Raw genomic sequence first — 23,366 nt, forward strand, 5'->3', positions numbered from 1 at the left:
CATCTATTGTGAAAGTCAAATCATAAGGAACACTAAATTGTACCAGTAGGAGCCCAAACTAAATTGCTATGCGGCCTTTATGTCTTGACTAATTGTCTCATTAAGACACATTTCTGATCACTGAAATGGATCTCAAGTATTCTTAATCACTGAAGAAATTGCCATTAGGTGCCTTTCTCCCTTCTGTCCTCAATACTATTTACAATGGAAAACACACAAAGATCCTTGTTGATTGCAGCCCCTGTGTTGCACAGTTGGCAGTCAAGTGGTACTAATGGCAGAATAACACAATATAACTAAAATAGTTTGCCTATTAGAGTAATAATCTTGTATAAGATGATTATGCTGTATTGCATGATTTTCTTTATACTTTACCCATGCTTCCAAAAATCTGACTATTTTCCAGTAATTTTTTAACATGTGGAAAGGTGGGAACAACCAAACTGTTGGATTTCACATATTTGTAGTTCTGAAAGAACTTAAAGACATTTCATAAGTTCTTAACATTTGGTAAATAAAGGATTAAAACAACTGCAGCAAGCATAGATCACAAAAGGGCTATGGTTATGTGGTACCCATGCCATTCCTTTTGCAGAATGGACACTAGGAGAGCAAATAATCTGAGTCTTCAGTCTCTGATGGGTGTGTGATGTTTTTATCTATAAAGCATTACATAGAATGTGCACCCGAGCTCCCATTTAAAAAAGTGTAATCTAGCATCACACATTTGCACTGTTAGGTCAAAGTCCTGGCTATTATTTCCAGTGGCTGCATGAACCATGCCTTGATACAACACATTTTATTTGCAAGATCTAAGAACTGCCATGAGCAGTTTTAGTGCATATATGACAGGATGAAAAAGAGAGCGACGCTCTGCAGGGAGAGTAGCCAAATGGATAAAGCACTGGTCTGGTGTGCAGGAGACTTGGATTCTATTCCTGGCTCTGCAACTAGCTTGCTGTGAGACTTTGGGCAGGTCATGTCACCTCCCTGTGCCTCAGTTTCACAGTCTGTAAAACAGGGATAATGTCACAGCTGTCCTTTGTAAAGTGCTTTGAGGTCTACTGATGGAAAGTGCTATATAAGAGCTAAGTACACTTCTACCCCGATATAACGCGACCCGATATAACATGAATTCGGATATAATGCGGTAAAGCAGCACTCCAGCGGATCAAAGCAAGTTCGATATAACGCGGTTTCACTTATAACGCGGTAAGATTTTTTGGCTCCCGAGGACAGCGTTATATCGAGGTAGAGGTGTATCATTATTGTTATTTCACTTCATTTTTTTCAGGCTGTGAATTCTCAGGACTCTATCACAGCCATGGCAAGAATAACCACTGGTAAAAGAGTGTAATTTAATGGAATTCAATGACATGGAGAGGACTAGCAAAAGGCATGTGCACCATTTCATTGAGATTTACGCTACGCATAGGCCTTGTGTAAAGCAGTAAATATCTCCCCACATGGATAAACAGAATATATCTTGTTTGCTCACAAGCCTCTTCTGCTTATTTTATACATTAAAGTTATAGTATCCCCCATGATAATCACTCATTTCCCATAGGTGCCACAGTCTATTATTTACTTGGAAGAATAAAAATAAAAGGCTGATGCCAGCACAGATCTGGGAATACTGTTTAATCAATAAGAGGTTCATCAATGGGTATTAGCCAGGATGGGCAGGGATGCTTAAACATGCTGCCTCTGTTTGCCAGAAGCTGGGAGTGGAAGAAAGGATGGATCACTTGATGATTGCCTATTCTGTTCATTCCCTCTGAAGCATTGACCACTGTCGGAAGACAAGATACTGGAATAGATGGACCATTGGTCTGATCCAGTATAGCTGTTCTCATGTTCTTATAGGGACACTTGTCAGGGTGTTGTATTTTTAAATGGTCTGTTATCTGTTACTAATAGCACCTAACATTATTAAAATCCAAAATAGTAAGAAGTCTCATTTACTTTTCACCATGTATGTTGATTGAATATTTATTTTTTGTGCTGCACTTATCTAGGCAGTGAAACTAGAAAAGGCTGAATGTCAGTTTTATTCTTTTGTTTCTCATGCACTAAACCTCTCTCTCTTTCCCCCTGCCCCATCTGAAATGGAGATAATCCTCACCTACATCATAGGGCTGTTGTGAGGCTTAATTCTTTAATGTTTGTGAAGTGTTTTGAGATTCTCTGATCAAAAGTGCTGTAAAAACACATACTACAGTACTGCAATAATCTGGGTGCAAATACTGCAGGGGAATGTTTAAATAGAAAAGTTCAATTTAGTTTCACAGCTTTTAACCAATGAACAAATGTAAGATTTTTGTGCTTTAACTAATGTATTTGAAGTATCTCTGTAATTGCTAATAATGGTTTAGGGTTATTCTGAGATGCTATATTTAGAATCTTGAGAGCATTCCCTATCAAATTATATCTTTTTTTTTTTTTAACTGGAAAATAACTTAACACAATATAGAAGTCAGATTTTTCTGTTCTGGCAAGGAATATATGATTCAGGATAGCTAATTACGCCAAATAGGCTCATGCAAGAAATGGTGAGCTGCTTTACTAACCTGCCAACTGAATGAAAAAATGTTTAACTTTGTTACCTTGCACAGTATGTTAAAGATAAGGAACTATTTCTCATTCGTACATACATGTATGTGCAGAGGCACTAAACATATACAATGTTATATATACATATGCGTGTTACTGGCAAGGAAATTTGAAGTACAGTTTGAAGTATCATGAATTTGTAAGGTTGGTCATGTGCTTACTGATTAATGATAGGGCATAGAACATACCAGAGAAACTCTGTTTGCTCTCTCTTGGGTTTCATAACAAAGACAGATACCATAAAATTACTACAGTTCTCTGCATAAATATATTTATTGAGCTCATGAACTTTCTAGTAGTGGGTTCACTATAACAAATAGTATTGTATTAGTATGTCTAATAAGCGAATTTCATGGTCTTTGAAACAAGACCTAAAAATAACCACCCCCAGTCTGGAATTTACATCTCTTTTTTTCTCATACAAATGAAGATCACAATAGTGGCACCCAAGAGAAGGGGAAATATCCGAAGAATTTGATGACAATCTCTGCAGGAGCAGTTTTATTTATATGGGACCATATCCTGATATCCATACTTAGGTAGATCTTTCACTGAAGCCAGTGGAAGTTTTGCCTGAGCAAGAGCTTCAGAATTTGACCCATGTATAACAAAAGAAATCTCTTGCCATTATAAAATCTCAGTATATTGTAGTGTAAAGATTCTGGGTTATTGTTAAATAAGAATTGATAGAAATGAGCAAAGATATTTTTCAAATAGCAGTATTCACATTGTAAGAGAAATTAGTTACCCAAACACTGCATAGGAATCTGTCTAGCTACTGTTTGGAACCACTGGAACAGCGTTAAAATGCCACTTCCTCTATTTGATTAGTCAGTACACTATTATCAGAGAAAAAATAATCTGATTTAAAAGCATCAGAAGGCAACACACAGCTTCAGCTCTGAATTATCTCAAACCAGAATTAGAATTGTGTCAACAATAATTTGAGATTTTGACAATACAATACATTTTCTCAGAGTAATTTAACAGTATATGTCATGCAAAAATTCCTATGAAAGGCTACTTGATTAGTAAAGCTGCAAAATATTTATGACTCTTTTGGTACCTTAAGGTGGAAAATAAGGAAATAGCCTTACACCATTTTTGTATTTCACATATGTGTATTTGTCAGGTATATTGCACTGAAAAAAACAGACAAACTCACACAAAGACTCCTTTACAATTGATTGTTAGAATCAGAGAATATCCCAGGAGTCATATGCAACTCAGCCATATTAATAAGATATTTCATGCTTTGAAAAGCTATTCTGCTTCAGTCCAGATGCCAAATTGCTGATCTGATGCCAGCATCTGTGCCATAAAACTCAAGAGCAACTGTCAACTGTTCACAGTGCAACACCACAGACTGAACATTGTAAATATTGTTTAATTAAAAGAGGACTGAATGAAAGTTACATTATTTTAGCACCAAGAACCACCGACACAGGAAGGTTTAACTGCACAAAAATCCAAAAGGGATCAACCTTGTTTGCCCCTCCCTTTTTTTAAATTATTCAAGCACTGCTGTAAATCCTTAATTAATGTATAGTAACAAATATTGCATCTCTAAAATGCCTATTGGGAACAGTTTGTTAAACATTTCTTTCCATTCATTGGGGGTTATGTACCACCATTTTATCCAGTTGTATTCATTATATTGTTTCAAGAAAACATGTTATCTTATTTCATCCTTCTGAATAATAGTATCAACAGAAGTGAAGCTACTCATCTAAGGAATAAGCATAATATAGACTGGAAATTAATGTTAAAAATAACTGGGTTAATAATCAAGTTTCCTTGTAAAGATCTGGCTGATCTACAATAAAATTATACATATACTTAACTGTGAATGAAGATAGTGAAATGACTTACCATAGGTAAAGTATCAGAGACATAATTGCAAATACAGTGGAAATTACCTTTGCAGTGACATACAATATAATCTTCCAAATCCTATGGTATAAGAGTTTGTATCTGACCATTCAGAATTCTCAAGTTATAGATGAGTGATCAATATTTATCTATTGACACTATATAATCAACAGAAATAGCCCCAGACTACCATTCTTTCCCCATGCATAGTTATCACAACTTGTATGCAAGATGAAGAACTTCTTATGTTGTGTTGAAGGGAGGCTTAATAAGGACTTTGTGGATTTCAGATATCCACAATCTCCTGTGTATTGCGGTGGTTGCTTGTGGAGATAAGCAATGTGGAAGTAAATGGTGTGGGTATTGCACATAGTATCTATGGGTACATCTACACTACAGGGTGGAGTCGATTTAAGATACGCAAATTCAGCTACGTGAATAGCATAGCTGAATTCGACGTATCGCAGCCGACTTACCCCGCTGTGAGGACGACGGCAAAATCGACTTCTGCGGCTTTCTGTCGGCGGCGCTTACTCCCACCTCCGCTGGTGGAGTAAGAGCGCCGATTTGGGGATCGATTGTCGCGTCCCAACGGGACGCAATAAATCGATATCCCCGAGAGGTCGATTTCTACCCGCCGATTCAGGCGGGTAGTGTAGATCTAGCCTATGATAAATCCTTACCTTGCGCTAAAACACACAACAACTTAATGCACTGTTGAGGATGCAGGCTTAAAATGCAGAGAGTTACAAAATGAAAAAGTTGAGGTTCCTACAGAAATGGTAACTTAGCCACATATAGTATTGCATTTAATATTGCTACTATTCCTGGTGCTTAGTTAATTGTGTATCATATACGATAACATATATAGGACGTGGGTGCTAAATCAGGAATATCTCCCAACTTATTGACAACATGGAACGTAAAAGCCCTGTGCTTATCTCGAACAAAGTCCAGTTGCTCTGCTAAACCTGAGGAAAACTAGGCCTTTGTCGGGGTGTAGTTTGCCTTTCCACTGGAGGCGGGTGTCTTGTCACTTCCTGTTTACCGAGAGGCATGTCTGGACTGGAACTAGAAGAATTACTCTACCTAAATACACCTACTACTTGGGATAAATGGCCAGTTCCTATCTCTGGAAAGAGCAGACCTATGGAGACTAAGTGGTTCTCAACCAGGACTATGTGTACCTCTGGGGGGTACACAAGGACTTCCAGAGATACATCAACTCATCTAGATCAGTGTTTCTGAATCTGGGGGTAGTGGGATGGGTTTGGGGTGAGGGGTTGCAAGTGTAAGGCTGGTGTTAGGAGGAGGCAAGCAGGGCAACTGCCCAGGGCACCATGCCATGGGGGGGCCCCACGAAGGTAAGTTACATGACTCAGTCTCTGTAAGCAGAAGATGCATGAAGCAGGTACATGAGGGCATATACCCATTTGGAGTTCAGCTTTCAGACTGGCTCAACCATCTGCAATGACAGAAGATTGCTGTCTACTACTCATGGAGCTAACCTACCTTTCAGGTGTCACAGATGTTGCATTTTGGATGTTTATTCTCCCTGTTATGCAGCACCACTGTCAAGCGATGTTCTGTGGACACAAGTAAATTTAAAATCTTCCCTATAGGCTATCCTATAGCCTAGGAGGAGGGTGCACTGGTCCAGGACCCAAAGGTTTTTAATTCACCTCTTTCATACTAACTACTGTTTAGTTTTGATGCACTTCACAAGCCAGGCTACTGAGAATGTCCTCATCTCTCTACCTTAGGAGGGAGGCAAGCTGCATTCTTCCCATTTTACAAATAAGTTAAGAGGTTGCACAAGCTTACTTCTGGCAGAACTCAGGTCTCTACTATGGCACATCCAAGTTTCATCCACAGTGCCTCTCAGACAGCGTGTGCCAAATGTATGTACTTATAATTGTTCTAACCACTAGCCCACACTTCCCTCAGGGCCAGGAACAGAACCCAGGAATACTGTCTTTCAGTCTATCACAGTTTAGCAAATAGTTGAATAACAGCCTGGCAAAAAATGTGTCACATCCCCAGTAGTGGCTGATCCCCATCCCAGTAGATTGAGTGAAAGAGGCTTACACTGTGGAGATGAGGGTCTAAACACTACTGGTGACCTGGGGTGCGAGCATATGTTTGCAGGTGATGGGATTTCGGGTTTTCCCCCTTTTAAACAACTGATTTACTTAATTCACAAAGTAAAGAAAACAAAGTTAAAACTCTTTAATCTGGCAGGTGTTGCACAAATCAGACATTTGAAAATAGATTTCGATTGCTTCCGTCACAGATGGGTAGGTTCAAAGGTTGAGAGGAAATACAGCAATTCCTATAGGTTCTGCTAGTTATTCCTACATTTGCAGGAGTCTAGAAAGTGCCCTTTTTCTGTGGAGAAAGAGAATACTAATCTGCTAGGAGCAAAGTTAGTGGAATACAAATTTCTCCTACTCCTGAACATGGGTAAAGGGACTCAACATATTTATGGGCCACCTAATAGGGTGCGGAACTAACAGGATCCCTGCAATAGAAATTCTGTTTGTGTTTTATTTGAGAAGGTATCTTCAATGATTATTAAAACTGGTCCTGTCTCCCCAACCCACCACCAGAGAGACAAGATCTTAATTTACCTTTAATGACTACATCACTTTTAAATAGCTCAGAAAGCAATTGACCGATGCACTTTATCAATAATTAAACAGCTTTTGAGAAATTCTGCAAAACATTTTCAGTGCAAAGCAACTAACCCAAACACATTTTCCTTTCCTGTATAAATCCCTCTCTCCCCTCCCCCCCAGTTTTTTCATCCTCTCTTTTAGGTAATAAACCACATTTTAAAATAATGGAATAACAAGATTTAAAGCTTCATCTGAACTAAGTGTCAGGAAGTGTTTAAAATCAAAAAGGTTAAAATAAGAAACGGGAAACTAATGTCAAGTGTCAGTATGTGAAAAAAAACGCTCTTTGCTCATTGCAGACAAATATGTTCATTTTGTATTTCAGTCTGCAAGGGATTTCCGCTCTTATTTTTTTCTGAAGACTAAGGAAAGTTAACCGAGTCTGTGTCCTTGATCTTTAATTTTACCCTGTTTCTTAGCCAGAGAATCAGCCTTATATAATCCATGGGCTCCATCAAACCAAAATTCCTGTTGCAATGCAACACCCTACGTGCTGAAATACAAAATGACTGAGGGCGGATAAAATAACACTTAAGACCTTTGATTAAAGTGGGTAGAGATCTCTAGGATTTCAGGCATTGAGATTTAAGGCATTGTAAGACACATGTAATTTCTCTCCTGAATTGGCCTTTGCTACCACTAAATCTAAAGAAGTGGCAGAAGGGGAAACAACGTACACAAGACACCAGACTCAGCTGCAGCGATTTCACTAGTCTACCTGATGCATCTGAAGAAGTGGGTTTTTTTTACCCACGAAAGCTTATGCCCAAATAAATCTGATAGTCTTTAAGGTGCCACCGGACTCCTCGTTGTTTGTGTGGATACAGACTAACATGGCTACCCCCTGGATACTAGTCTACATGTTTTTCTGGTTTTGGAATGAAGTTGGTGTTTGTGAAAAGTGCTGGATCAAGAGTCCAAGACCTGAAACCTTTTGCCTACAGAAAATAGGCGGCCCAGAAATCAACAGTGCAATCTTCCCTTGCCTGACCTGCTGCCATGCCTCATATACCATAGGGACCACTTCAAGGGCCAGGGAAGACCGGTCATTCTTAGCCTCCTCCAACAAAGGTGCCACTGGGGATAGTGGAGTTTTAATAGGTTTTATGGAAGTGCAAATTTTTTTCATCTAAGGATCTCAAAACACTCTACAAAAGGAACTTCAGCACACTCACGAGGTAGGTAGCACTATTTTACAGATGGGAAAACAAACACAGAGGTGTCTTCTGCATGGCCACATAGCATGCAGGTGAAAAAAGCGATACATAAAACCTGAGTGATGAAATCAATTAAGCTCCAGGGGGGTGCAGTGATTTGAACTACAGGTCAAATGAAATGTTTTGGATATTTGTACCTTTAAAAAATAAAATTGAAGTAAGATTTATAGAAGTCATTTTAAGCTGAAACATTGAAATGTTTCAAAAATGCCAAAACAAAATGTTTTAGACTTTTTTGGGTCCCTCTGAAATCAAACAATTCAGTGAATTGACACAAATTCAGTTAACTTCTGCTTCTCCCTCACCCGAGCTAAATGCATCACCCAGCTGTGTGTGTAATGCGAAAGCATGGTGTTGTTCTAGTGAAGATTATCACCATGTTTGCAATATCACTCAAGTAAATAAAGTTTACAGCAGATGTCTAAAGGAAGTCTTTTCTTCCTCCAGTTATTTCAGAGACAAGGTGGATAAGGTAATATCTTTTAAAGAGCTCTGTGTAAGCTCAAAAGTTTGTCTCTCATCAGCAGAAATTGGTCCAATAAAAGATATCTCACCCACCTTGTCTCTCTAATATCCTGGGACCGCCATAGATACAACATTCTAGCTATCTGAACAGACCTGCTACCAAAATGGTTTGTGTCCTCTTTTCAGGATTAATGTGTATATATAGGATTTAGGATACCTTCAGGATTTCATGTGCATACATAGTCTCACACTAGGTTTGCTATTTGACTACATTCTAGTCAAATGTGCCAGTAACAAGTTGGAAAAATCAGGGACTTTTAGCGTACTGAATGACACTTGGATATCATTAGTTTCAAAGAAAGAAAGATAAAAGTTGTTGGGTTTTGCATAGTCTCTTCTCTGGATAGTTCTTGAAAAATCACACACCCTAAAATAAAGATTTTTAGAGGGGTGGGGTTTTTCTGTGTTTTGGGAGTTTGTTGTTTTTAAAATAGATAATCAATCAACAGGCTCTGCCATTTCTTTTTCAGTCATAGATGTTACCTCCCATTGCCTTAGGATGAGTGCAAACAAAGTTTGAAAGGTCCCATCATTCTAAGAAAGTGATTTTCCTTTGTTATGGCAGATTGGTGATGCAGACAACATAGAAGGCAAAGCAGAAAGGACTCATTCAGCTAACACTGTTAAAAATAATCAAACTCTTAATTTTCTTTATTACAGACCAGAAACAAAAAATCCATATCACAGGCTGTTCACCCTAGCAATCTGCTGTGGATACACATGGTGAGAGATCTCACTGGCAAATATGACACACTGGATACATTCTTATGCTGTGGTGGTTTGCATTTTTCCCCTCTTAATTGAGTGAAGAAACACCTTGATATGTCACTTAATAATGACTCGGATTTCAAATGCACAAGATTTGCAGGATGGCGCCTATAATACTTGACCTCTTTCCAAGCACTATACAAATATTAACCACTTCTGTTTTACAGAACAGATATACTAGCCAAAATACTGCATGTATTAACAGCCTTCTGTTTCAAAGTTTTCAGGGAGCCATCTAGCTTATTTCATTTATTTAAAAAAGAGTGGGAAATGTCAACCCTCTGGCTCTCAGTGGAAACTTGAGTTTGGAATTGATGCACAAGCACGCATTTTTAGGAGCCTTCATTCAAGATCCACAAATCTTCTTTTATTCAGAAGTCATGTTCCAGCACCGCAGCAGCATCATATATTAATTAAACTAAAACAGAGCTTGGGCAGTACTGGCAGGATTTTAGCTATTCATTGTCATGCTTTATTGCAAACTGTGAATCTCAACTGAGAGTTTTGAAAGTTTACTGTCCAGTGAGTGGAGCCAACAGCAAACGCCTAAGCAGTAGAGACTCTCTAGGTAAATAACCTTTTTGTACCAAAATGTACTCCCAAGAGACCTCTAACAGCTGTTTAAAAGAAGGCTCTGATAGTTTATAAATCTGCTTTAAATTGGCACAGAGTGATGTACTCATTTAACTGCTCTAATTTTTTTTATTAGGTAAATATTTTATTTTATTTTAACCTCAGTGTCATGCAATTATTTTTAATCAGATTGTTCAAAATCATCTACTCCTTTACTTTTTTCTACCCTATCAAATGGCCCAATTCCTTCCCTTTTACTAAAGTGAAATGACTCCACTGAGGTAGAAAACAGACAGAGAAAGCAGAAAAAATGAGAGATGCCAGCACTTTTATGAATGGGATGCTAATACCAATCCCCAAAGGAGAAACTGTCAAAAAACAGCCATAAGAGAATTTATATATTTTTTACATTCTTGGATGGATTCTTTTTTTAAGCCATAATGCCACAATCTGAAACACAATGAAAATGGAAATCTGTCATTCACTACTTTTATTTCTATGTTAATTTTGTTTTCTACTTTTGTGAATTCAGAGCCATGTGTGCATCTATCACAGAAATGAAGACTGAAATATTTCATGTTGTACTGAGATGGCACACAGAGTACAATAAATAGTCCCACCATTATTTAGCTGCACCCAGTTCTTGCCACTGAAATATACGTTTATAACAGCATTGAAATAACAGTCAGTAGCCACGATCCAATGCAAGACTAATCATGTTCTCAGCTACAGGAATGAACAGGAGACAAATTTGACTAGTTTAAACTTGCAGTAATTTCACAGCATCTATAAAGATTGTTAAACTTCAAAGACTGAATCAACTATAATGTTTCAGAGGTGAGAGGAGAACAAGCAGCCCAATTTAAAAGGGACACTAAGGCTCTTGAATGTACTAAGCTTGGTTTTGAATGCCAGGGATAGGTGAGCATCTCATCACATTGTCCATCTGCTCTGGCAGATGGATCATTCCACTAACCTGCTATCTCGCAGGCAGAGGGGACAGGGGAGGAGATATACACCCATTTGTGATGCTGAAGAAAGCTAGTGTCCTGGTTGTGTTCTTGGCTGAAACTCACAGCTGCAAAGTTAAGTTTTAACAGGGCTACTGCTCACTTTGAGGAGATGATGGACTTTGAAATCTGAAGGACAGTTAAACATCAATCAACTATTTAAGAAAACAGTAGGATAAAGTCTGGGCCATCAATCCTAGTGACAACACAGGCCAAATGGCAGCAGCAGCAGCAGCAACAAAGGGGCAGACCTTATTGCCCAAGGACCAAGCACACCCCAGCGCCGCAGTACACAAAGGCTGAGTAAGCATGCTTTGGACAGGGAATCTAAGATGGGTTGAGGGAAGAATTCCTTCAATTTGCTTCCCAGTGGCTTGATATGATGTGACTGAATAACTGCTTAGCTGCTATCACTGCAGCCCATGGACTGTAGCAGCAACAGGGAGGTACAGTCATGTGGTAGAATCACTGGCCACACTTCCTCTCCAATATATGATGGCTGTGAAGTACCCCATACAGCCTGTGGCCTCCTACCCCGCACAGCTTATTGTTAGGATATAGATATTCAGGCCTGTCTGTAAAGACTTTAAGAATTTAGGTATATGTTTATCATTTAGCTAGTTATAGAGGTATAAAAGAAAGAATCAAAATCACTGTCTGCCTGAGTAAGGGCCTTCTCTCACTGACAGTCTGAGGCCCTGTTCTTAAGAGAATTATGTTACAATATGTTAGGATTGGTTAGATAGATTTCAGTAAAATGACTGGTTAAGGTAGGGTGACCAGATAGCAACTGTGAAAAAAAACAGGACAGGGGTTGGGGGATAATAGGCGCCTATATAAGAAAAAGTCCCCCAAAACGGGACTGTCCCTTTAAAAACGGGACATCTGGTCAGGGCTGGCTCTGGCTTTTTTGCCGCCCCAGGCAAAAAAGCCTCCAGCCGCCCCACCCTCCGGGGAGCATGGCAGGGGAGGGCGGCGAGCCCGGCCACAGCCCCACTCTCCCCGACTGGCTGGAGCACCAGGAGGAGGGCGGAGAGCCCAGCCACGGCCCTGCTCTTCCCGGCCGGCCGGAGCGCCGGGGGGAGGGCGGAGAGCCCGCCACGGCTCCGCTCTTCCTGGCGGCCGTAGCGCCAGGGGGAGAGCGGCGAGCCCGGCCGGGGCTCCGCTCTCCCGGACCAGCCGGATCGCCAGGAGGAGGGCGAAGAGCCCGGCCGCGGCCCCGCTCTCCCCAAACGGCCGGAGCGCTGAGAGGAGGGCGAAGATCCCAGCCGCAGCCCCGCTCTCCCCGGGTGAGCACCGCCCCCCCTCCAGGTGCCGCCCCAAGCACATGCTTGGAGGGCTGGTGCCTGGAGCCGGCCCTGCATCTGGTCACCCTAGGTTAAAGTATAGCTGAGAATATTACTATATAAATTAGGGGCAAACAGGAAGTAAGTTGGGATTCGAAAATAAGGAAAAAGGAACTTAGATTTAAGCTTGCTGGAAGTTCACCTCAATAAACATTGAATTGTTTGCACCTTCGAACTTGAGGTATTATTGCTCTCTGTTCATGTGAGAAGGACCAGGGGAGTGGGACAGTGATGGAATAAGCCCTGTAACACTTACTATGGTGATTCTGCAGCTGTCTGCACCTGCAGGAGGAGAGGGCTGCATGTGGCCCAAGGAAGGGAAGATTCACTGCCACTGCAAGACCTTTAGGGCTGGAAAATAACAGCTAGAGTCCAGCAGAGGGACAAGCCAGCCATAGTTGCCAGAGAAGAGGATGAGTTGTGGTGTTCCTAGGGAGATCAGCAGCTTTCATTATAAAATCTTGCATGTGAAACTAGCTCACCTGAGGTTAGTCTGCCTGCTCCAGATAACTCTCTCTGTAGGCTTCCTTAGAGCTGCTGGCCCAGGGCAGGAAATAAGGTAGAGGAAGCCAGGCTTCTGATACCACTAAATCCTATGCTCTAAGAGAGAACAGGAGACGGGGCAAGCCATGACAAAGCAGGGATCAAATATATTTTCAGTAGCACTCTGGCAGATGGTCTAACATGCAGGGTCTTTGTGGTAAAACTAGCCACTATTTCCCCAGAGGTGCTCCCCAGGGTTTGACTCTGGCCGGTCAGGCTGGCTCTATCAACAGGTGGTTGGTCCCCTGACCCTAACAAGGTCTTCTAAGGACAGCATGTTTTCCTTTCTTTGGCCACAAGAGGTGCCTATGACAGCAGAAGCAGCAGGGGCTTATTACTACCAGGAGAATGAGACAAAACAGAGAGATCAAATATCTAAAATAAACTGACACTGTTTTTCCTTCTGAGCTATCTAGGTATCTATACTGCACTAATGAGTGCCTTACAGGTTAATTAAGTGTTCAGAAGGATCTTCTCTCTCATCTATAGCTTCCCCCCCACACCTCCTCCCTGCTCTGATTCCCCCGTCCCCTCACCTCTTCAATGCCCTCTTTCATTCATCCAGCTTTAAAATGAGGGGTCAGGAAAGAGTCAGTCCAGCTTGAAATGCAAAAGTGAAACTCTGAAGCATAGGACGTAAAATTAGGATGGGTAACATTCTTTGCAACTATCTAATTAGAGCCACATGCAATTATTTTGCCAAGTTGCTGGTCAACATTTTTGTGATTTCACTGCATGTGATTTTGTGTCTTCAAAATGTTTTTTTCTCACAAGGCTTTGAGAACTAATTTTTTTGCAACGCCATGTTGGCATATGAAGTGTGTCTTCATCTGAATACTATTTTGAATTTCAAAACTGGATTATTTATCTGAAAACAGGACTATTTTTTGTATGAACATGAGCCCATTGTCTGCTGAAACTGCATAATGTGCTAACATTAGCATGCAACTCCATTTGCAAGTTGAATCAAGTTAAAAATGTCTGCAAGAAAAAAAGGGATCCTGTTTTCAAGGTAACAATGAAAATTTTTGAAGGTTTTGACTAATTGGACCATTTCCTAAAAAACCCCACAATCAAACTGTCACCAATGTTTTCAGACTTCACTGCAAGCATTTTGTACAGCCCCAGTTTTCACTCTTGGGTATTTGTAATGATTTCAGGTACCTACAGAAACCGAGAAGGAGCACACACATTAAAAACACAAGGTTCTACCTGGCAGCATGTTTCAATCACATCATTTCAGCTTCTATTCCCCTAAGTTTGTAATCATGCTGTATATTAGCTGTTTTAACAGAAGATCGGCCTGGCTGTTGGAAATGGCTAGTTTTTACATCCATATTTCAGATGTCAAGGAAGTCAGTATCTGAGGAGGCCGTTAAAAAAATGAAACAATTACAAGTCAATAAAAACTCAAAAGCCTTGGGTCAGCGAGCAACAGCAAACCCACCAAACTTCAAAAAACAAGAGGCCCAATTCCCTTCTCATATCAGTGTAAATGAAGAGTAACTCCACTGCTGTCAACAGTTACTCCAGCAAAAGTGAAGAGAAGCAGGGTGGAGACTTAGCATTGCACAGAATAGGAAACCATATAGAGAAAACTGACTTTCCATCAAAAGTGAATAAAGGGCCAAATCTTTGTTCCCCTTACCCCAAATGGGCATGAAAGCACCTAGGAGATAGAAAAGCCACATTCTGGCAGTAAAGTGGAAGAATGGGCTTGTCCAGAAGCAGACAACCTGCATAGAAAGACTTTGTACTATTTTCTCTGCCATGATGCTTAGAATTGTGGGCAGCCACAGGAGTGGAAATGGATCCATGCATAACCAGCTGATTTCCTTTAAAGTCCCTTACTATCTTCTGCTTCACTGCCTTGTGCTCTCTCATGTCTCTCCAACTGCTCTGTCAATTGTCCCTTTGTGCTGACTCTCTTCTCTCACTGCCAGCATTCCTCAAGGTTCTGTTCCTGGTCCCGTTATGTCCCACATCTACCCCTCAAACTCATGTGACCCCATAGTTTCAATTCTACATCAGAGACTCCTAAATCTACCTCCCCCCCCCACCATCCCTGACCTCTCCTGTTTTATCCAGTCTAACCAGCCCCAATTTAACAGAAAAATTGAGCTTATCTTTCTGCCTAAACCCTTTCCCCCCTTTCTCCCTGCTTCACTGCTGCAAAGGGCACCCCTATCCTCCAAGACTCTCAGCCTTGGAGTCAAATGTAAACTCCTCTCTCCAGAGGCCATCACCAAAACCTAGCTGGTTCTCTCTCTACTTCATTCCCTCTATGGCTTTGCACCTCCTCACCACCCTCCAATGTATCCAAATGGCCGCTGCTAAAATCATCTTTCTTGTGTGCTGCTAGGATCATATAATTCCCCTCCAATTGCTTCCTCTTGTCACCATGTTCAGGCTTCTTGTCCTCAGCTTCAAAACTCTGCATGACTCCACCTGTGCCCACATCCCTGCTCTAATTATGTATTATCTACTACAGCAATGCTTACCAACCCCCAAAAGAGATTAAGCCCCGTTGTGCTAGGCACGTTGATACACATAAAAAGAGACAGCTCCTGCCCTAAAGAGCTCACACGCTAAGTAGACAAGATAGACAACAAGTGGGAGTCATTATTCCCATTTTACAGAAGGGAAACTGAGGTGCAGAATAGTAAGTGACCTGACCCATGGTCACACAAGTAGCATGTAGCAGCAGAGAACTGAACCACACATTTCTAAACCCCAGTCCAGCAGCTTAGCCACAAGCCCACCTTTCCTCTCCATGTATTCTTATTTCCTTCACTCCACCCTTCTTGCCTCACTATTCCCTTATGCTCCCAGGCTTGTCTTTGGTTTTTCATGCTGCTCCATGAGTCTGAAAATTCCTCATTTCTCCCTCTTCATTCAGAACTCCGAAACTCATTTCTTCCACAGATCATTCCAACATTATCCCACCAGAGCAATGCTACCATACCTCTGTCACTATACATACCAAACCTGCCATGCTCTATGATGGAACCAATCTGCTGGCCATCTAGGGCATTTCCTGTCTGAATGGCCTTCTGTCTACTGCGACTGTAAACTCTTTAGGTCGGGGATCATGTCTCCCAAGTGCCAAGCATACTGTTAGTGCCTACAATAGCTATGTAGAGTTGGTCAAATAATAATGTTGCTTAGAAAAGGAATTTCTTCAATGCAACTTAAGGTGGGAATCGGGTGTCCTGTGACTCCAAGAGGCTAATATACTTTCCCTTAACTCCTCACCCCTTTACTTTTTTCCATTGTTTTGGCCTTATTACTCTCAGAGCAGCCCTATACCTGGAGTTACCTCTTACAGACATTTGTAAAGGTTTTACTCCTTCATGCATTCCCCAGTTTGCCCTACAATGCTTTAGAGAGGAAGATCTACTCACAACATTTTATCTTAGAAAACCAAAAACCAAAATCCTCAATAGTTTTCCCATGTGCTTTTATTTACTCCTTTGGAAGTGGGGTTTTATAACAATGCTGCATGGAGATGGTGGATGGTGTCTCAGAGTCAGAACATCTTTCCTTCAAAGGCCTCCAGGTTGAAAACTGTGTCCAGGAATCTCCGGAGCGACACCAGGTGAGCATTCTTGTTACCCGTGGCGGGAGCAGCGGCTGGTTCTCGGCCAACATACCTTTGTAACACAAGAGACAATGGGGTAGACAACAGCGAGGAGAGAAGAGACAGAACTCTAAAACTAACAAGGATGCGTACATGCAATGTAGACAGAATATACTGCTAAACAACAGCTTTAGACAACATGCAATGTAAGACAGGAAAACTCTCCTGTCTTTTGCCCATGAGAGACTTGCTCTCATGCCTCCAGTTCTAGCTCCACTGGAGATTTGAAGGGATATTGCAAGTTTCTGGTTATAGAGCAGACTGTCAGCTGGTGTAGATCAGCATAGTTCACTGGCTTCAACAAAGCTATGACAATTTCACCAGCTGAGGACCTGGCCTAACAGATCAATTTGATGTCTGGGTCTATATGAGTGGAGGAAGGGGTGGCTTTCACTAATTAGATAGGCTGCTATTGGTGAGGAAGGGACCAGAATCTGGATTATTCTTGCACCAATCTCCCTACAGTGATATAGAAGCAAACAGGCTGGAAAAATAATTGTGAAGGAAGCTTAGTGGCTCAGATATTGTTCCATTCAATGGTTGTTTCCTCCAGAGATGCACAATTTGGAATGAGATTTTTAGAAGGGAAAAGTAGCCCATTCAGAAGTACAAAAGATAAACATAAGGCATGAAAGTAGGATAGGGCCAAACAATATAGACAGTGATGAAGAGGGTGTTGGCTTGATAAATTGCTTTGGATTTTTATTTAACTAAAAATGAAGTCACCTGTTAGACTCTGGTTTGGGATGATCCCCAGGCTCTCTCTATTTACAATAGCAGGCATGGTTAGAATGTATTGCTGTACTGTTTATGTATTGACCCACCATAGTAGGTGAGCAATGCAGGTGCAGACCAACCAGAGCAAGGGAGTTTGGTGTGGACCACACATTGGGAACATAAAGACCAGGTTGAAACAGAAGGAGCAGGGCGATGGAAGCCCCCAAAATCAGACCTTTCAAGGTCTGTGGAGTTTGACTTTTCTGTACATGCATCACCCCATTTCAAAGTAACAAACCAGTATGAAGCCTGGAAGGCAGATCATACCCATGATGCAAAGAAAACACGAAAGTAAGTTTCATACCATATGGGCCGAGTGTGATTAACAATGGTGCGGAAACGAGGTTTGACGTAGTCATAGTAGCCAATGTTCTTGTGCTCTTCCTGACACCAAACTAAGTCAGCTCCAGGATATTTCTCAAGCTCTTCCTTTACCAGATCAAAGGGGAATGGAGAGATCTAAAGAGATAATACACTGAAAACAAATGGCAATGCTTTCTTTTACATGGACAGATATCACGTAAAGCAAGGTTGTCGCTGGCAAATATTGGGCACTACAATTGTTGTTATCCATTTACTACTAAGCTACCTAGTACCTGTATGTTCTTGTAAAAGATTTACTCTGCTAGAATGAAGTGCAATAAAAGTAACTACAATGTAACCTCCACTCTAAATTAAAAGACAAATAACCACATTCTGCAACGTCACGGTACTCACTACCATTGGGAACAGCAAGTATAATAGCACACTTTTCTGCTACTCTGTAGTATAGTTGTTATGCACAGGGCTTCAGGGAAAATGTCTTCTGTAGCGCTGAATTCTTTGGGAAAACTAGAGAGCTGTACTATTTGGTCATTCTTGGCATACATGACTGTTTTCAAGCCACACTTTGATCTAGCAGATTGAGCATGGAGCTAGGAGCCAGAAGCTACCAAATTCTAATCCTGGCTCTGCCACCACTGATTTGCTATACAGCCAAGGCATTTAACCTCTCTGGGTCTCATTATCACTACAATAAAGATAGGAAAACTAGTCCTTCCCTAGCTGACAAGGGGCTTGTGAGGAACAGTTGATGTCTTGGAAGATATAACATGCTATACAAATGTTAAGCATGATCATTATCATCATGTCTTGCAACTGCTAATGATTTAAAAGCTGACTCAGTCACAGTCCTTGGTTGAGACTCTTCCCAAAGTCTGAGTTTTCAATGAGGTTCAGGGCACTCACCTGCTCCAACCTAGTTATAGCCACTTGTTTCTCCAAATCTTGATTCTTTCTCTCTTTAATGAGATCGTAGTACACCTTCCCTGTGCAGAAAACCACCCGCTTAACCTCATTCGGTGCGTGTGCTGCAGCCCCATCCTCAGGAATCACACGTCTGAAACTGGTACCTAGTCATACCAAAAATGAAAATAAAAATGCATTCCTCTAGTGATGGTCACATTCAGTCAAGAAATTCTACTGAGGCCGGCCCAATCTTGACTGATCCACAGAGTAATTGTCACAGTGCTCTGTACCCAAGAGACTATCATCCCATCCTCTGTATTCCTAGATCTTTTCAGATGCCAGGTTTTGACATAGGTTATTTAAATACAATTCTGTTTAAAGAGGGAGCCCATTAAAGGGTTTCTGATAAACAGCTCTTCACAACTTAATGGGAAGGAGGACTTCAAGACTGGTATCTTTCTTGGCATGCCCTGGTACTAGGCTCACGTTATCACAGTTCAAGGAAACTGCACCTGTATTTCCCCTCAGTGGTCCAGCAAGGGCACCCACTCTCGTGCTTTCAGCACCCCAGCCATTGCCTTCCTTGGGTGGAGACCCCCTCTCACCTTCTGATGAGGGTATTTCCAGGCTGCACAGTTCCCTGCCTTCACTGTTTTATTCCCAGGAAAGACAGGCTACCCAAGCACTTCTGCTTGCTTTCTCTTCAGAGACAGTTAACAGTGTGACTACCCACAATCACAGATACCACACAGCTCTTTCTATGCAAGCCTATTTTATTCTTGAGGTAAAAGCACTTCAGAAAAACAACAGAACCTACGCACATGCTAATAAGCTTACCTGAGATCCCCCTCTCACTCTGATAAGGGTTCTGGTTGGTGACAAGTCCTTCCAACCCTTCCCTAAGAACTGAAGCTCACCTTGGACCAGGGGTTCTGTCTGTTTGTTGGACCAGAAAGGTGACCCTGAACCAGTTTAAAACCAGGCTATTTATCAAAAATACTTTCTTTATCTATTGGTCCCTGGAGAATCCAGTTTGAATTAGTATACACAGACCTCTCAAGGGGATGGAATTTCTCTGAGGCTGTTACAACATGAGTGAATTTACCTAATCACCTCTTGCTGTTCTCCTATGTACCCTTCCAATGGAAGTATCCAGTCCCTCAGTAACACACAGATGATTGCATTTGTAATGCAATGCACTCCAAAGATATTAAAAACTCAATTCAATAAGGTTTGTCCAGGATATAACCGGATATTGTTAGTCTGTCACATACATCACCTGTGTTAGAACCTGTGGTTTTGGTGTTGAGGAGCTGGTTTAATAGCACTGCATAGCTGACTTAGATATATTTTTAACAACTAAACATGCCACCTAAAAAACGTCTTATTTCCAAAATAATCTTAGCTACAGAATTAAGTAAATACCTTCTAGAAAGCCTGCAAGCATGCTTGGTATATGCCATAAATTTGCTTTTCATTCCAGTAAAATAGGTTTTTAAAAAGATGTGTTTGTATATTTATTACACCAGCAAAAACCTTCAAGTAGCCAGAATGGATGGCTATAATGGAGCTTCTATTATGTAAGCAAGTACATAACTAACATCTTTGTTGTACTGTGTGATCAAGACCTTCAGTTTGAGACATTAAAACAGAATTATCCCAAAAGAAGAATTAATACGGTACTTGGCATATAGCTTTGAGTACCGGGATACAATTTAGACTGCTTATCATGAAGGACTTCCTGACAGTGGGATGTATTTTCCCTGTGGAACAATCTCCCAAGAGAATAGGTAGAAGCCCTTTTGCTTGGGACACAAAGCTAGAATGTGCAATAGGGAGTAATTCTAGATGGTCTAATAGGTCTCATCCATCGCTCGCTTCTATGATTGATATAGAAATAGTTTTAATCAGCCAACTGTGAGGTTGCAAATAGCAGCATGACCTCCAAGTCTGAACCAACACAACACACCCACTTATCAGGAGAATAAATGTGTCATTCATCTTAGGGAGTAAAACAGGCATAAATGCATGAAAGAAAAACTGATTTATGTCTGAATTATCCAGTCTGACTGAGAACCAGAGTTCATCATTAAAGACGACTCAGAATCAGTGCTTTATTGGGTTAGCTAGAGTTAGACTCCTCAGCCTTCACAGATATAAAAGAGAGTCATCTACAGCAGTAACACAAGTACATCTGAATTAGCAATTAACTAGGAGCTTTGGCCGCTCTTGTGTGCTAACGTAAAATAGATGGGGAACCCAGGAAACTAAGAGTGGACAGCATATAAGGGAACCAGACCACAATTATTAATGAATCCTGAATTTCATTAGTGTGATGTTTCCAGACTGACTAATTCTAAGGGCTACAACACAATCAAATCCAGGAAAATCCCTTTGATGATCAGCACTGCATTCATACAAAGGACACACTGTCTTTTCCTAGTGACAATCTCCTCAAGAAGAAGAGAATAGAACAAAATTGAAACCAAGCAAATATTAAATGGCAACAAATGCTTCATTACCATGGAGGTTGGTGCAAATGACACAAAGGTTACAAACCTAAGCTCTAAGGAGATGAAAATCTGACTAATAATTCTTCCTTTAAACACAGTGCTAGAATACCAGTGTGCCCAAGGACTCAGCCTTAGGCAGAGGGCCCTGCTCTTTTGTTTACACTTCCTGATCACTCAGCTATTCTGCACCTCTGCCACTGGGTGGCAAATTCACACCCTCTTTCCTTTTTTCCTGGCTGTATGGAGATGGTGGGCTTGCCGCCATTGCTTCCTGGTGCTGTCCAGCACAAAGAGCAAAGGTTCAGACTGTCAAGCACTGACTTAACCTCTCACTTTTACTAGCTAGGATCTTGCTTTAGGTTAGCAGTGGGATAAGGCAGGCCCAGAACTGGGAGTGGAAGGAAGTGACAAGTCAATGGAACCAGTACCACTCCTGCAAAGGGAAGCAAGGGGGAATGATTTAAAACCAAGGAGTTGTCAAAAGCAGTACAAAGAACATTTCAACTTTTTAAATGAAGACAAGTGATGAAAATGGATCCCTACAACCTTAGGAGGATGGGAAGATCTCTGCAGAGAGATGAACGCCACCCTCCACCCCACCCTCCCATTAAGAGAACAATTGGCCATGAGATATGCCACTAGATACTGAAACTGAAGTCTAAGAATTCTCATTATTTGGATGCAGATTATTTTGGCACAGAATTATATTTCCAAATCCAGGCCAGATCTCTCCCACCCCTGCACACAGCAACTCCTAGGGAAGTCAGTCAATGAGAGGTGCATGCGAGATGCTCAAGGTGATGTTAGCTCTCTCTCTGGACTGGATACTCAGCATTCTGAATATATAGTTTGGCATGCTGACTGCATACAGATGCTTGCGAGTTCACGACATTTGTAACTTGACCTACCAGATACCATTTCGTCAAAACTGGATTTAGCTTCAGGATGTCTCAGCAGCGACTTGGGTGTAAAGATAATAAGCTGTAAAATACAGATTGTTACAACTCTCAGAAGCTGCTGCTTGATCTACTGCCTGCTGTACATACACAATATTCTTCTTGACACACAAATGGATACTGCATGGGGTACTCTATCACAGATTCTTAATGGGGTTTGGGAATAAAATTAAACAGTGAAAAAAAAATCTATTTTTTTGAAACTTATTAGACACAAGGAATCTCTATGGCTTGGATTTTCAAAAAGCCCCAGAGCAACCAGGCACCCAACTCCTACTGAATACCCTAGCTCCTTAGGGTCCTTTGAAAGTCCCAGCCTACATAACTATTGACCTCTGAGGAAACAAAAAATTAGTGTGAATTATAAATTTTTGAGCTGGACTATGGTAGAGAACCATCAGAAAAACCTCTTGCACTTTTGTTTAATGATAAACATCCAACTAGTGTATTTTAGGCTTCAAATTGTATAGAATCCAAATTGCTTCAGAAACTTGCATTGAGATTCCTTAAAAACACTTGTGGTATTCAGTGCTCATGGGATGGCATCAAACAAAGCTTAAGTCACATTAGGATCTGGTGTAACTCAAGACAATTGCCCTTGGAAAGGGTCTCATACTTAGCACAAATCTTCCCAGAGTGGAGAAGTAATTAGGTGTGTGCTAACTTGGCCTTAAACCTGAACTAGAGAGGATGAGAATCTCAAAATGAATGAGTGCTTAGACAAGCCCTTTGTCAACTGGACCATAAGGGCATCAAAACTTAATTATATAGAGACTAGGTTCAACTTCATCTTTAATGCCTTGTCTACATTGTGGTTTTAGCGACCAGTATAGCTATAACAAAGCAAATCCCTAATGCAGATGCAATGCTAAGATATGAATTGTGATATACTATACAGTTTACCCCAGTTGAAATGTGGACTACCCTGCACCAGAGCAAGTCGTGATTTACATCAGAGAAGCACATTAGCTTTAAGTGTCTGTAAGAGTGACAAAAATCATTGCAGATAAGGCTAATAAGAGCCTGTTTTGCAGAAGGTAGCCTTCTTTTGTGCACAAACACACACACTTTTCAAGCACTGGTACCTATGTCCGTAGGTGACAGAATT

General features: G+C 41.1%; 1 protein-coding gene across 2 annotated transcripts in view; it reads right to left on the minus strand.

Annotated features, from left to right (window-relative positions):
- Positions 1-16,588: 16,588 nt before the first annotated feature.
- OGDHL (oxoglutarate dehydrogenase L) overlaps positions 16,589-23,366 on the minus strand; it is a 108,258-nt gene continuing 101,480 nt past the window's right edge. For both annotated transcript variants that reach the window (XM_034776954.1, XM_034776955.1), the window contains exons 20-23: positions 22,211-22,283; positions 18,790-18,953; positions 17,867-18,021; positions 16,589-16,798 (exon numbers count right to left, since the gene is read on the minus strand). In XM_034776954.1, coding sequence (XP_034632845.1) covers positions 16,675-16,798; positions 17,867-18,021; positions 18,790-18,953; positions 22,211-22,283 — 516 coding nt within the window. In that variant the 3' untranslated portion in view covers positions 16,589-16,674. The remainder of the gene's footprint in view (positions 16,799-17,866; positions 18,022-18,789; positions 18,954-22,210; positions 22,284-23,366) is intronic.

The sequence above is a fragment of the Trachemys scripta genome, chromosome 7 (genome assembly GCF_013100865.1).
Source record: "Trachemys scripta elegans isolate TJP31775 chromosome 7, CAS_Tse_1.0, whole genome shotgun sequence".
NCBI classification, from domain to species: Eukaryota; Metazoa; Chordata; order Testudines; family Emydidae; genus Trachemys; species Trachemys scripta.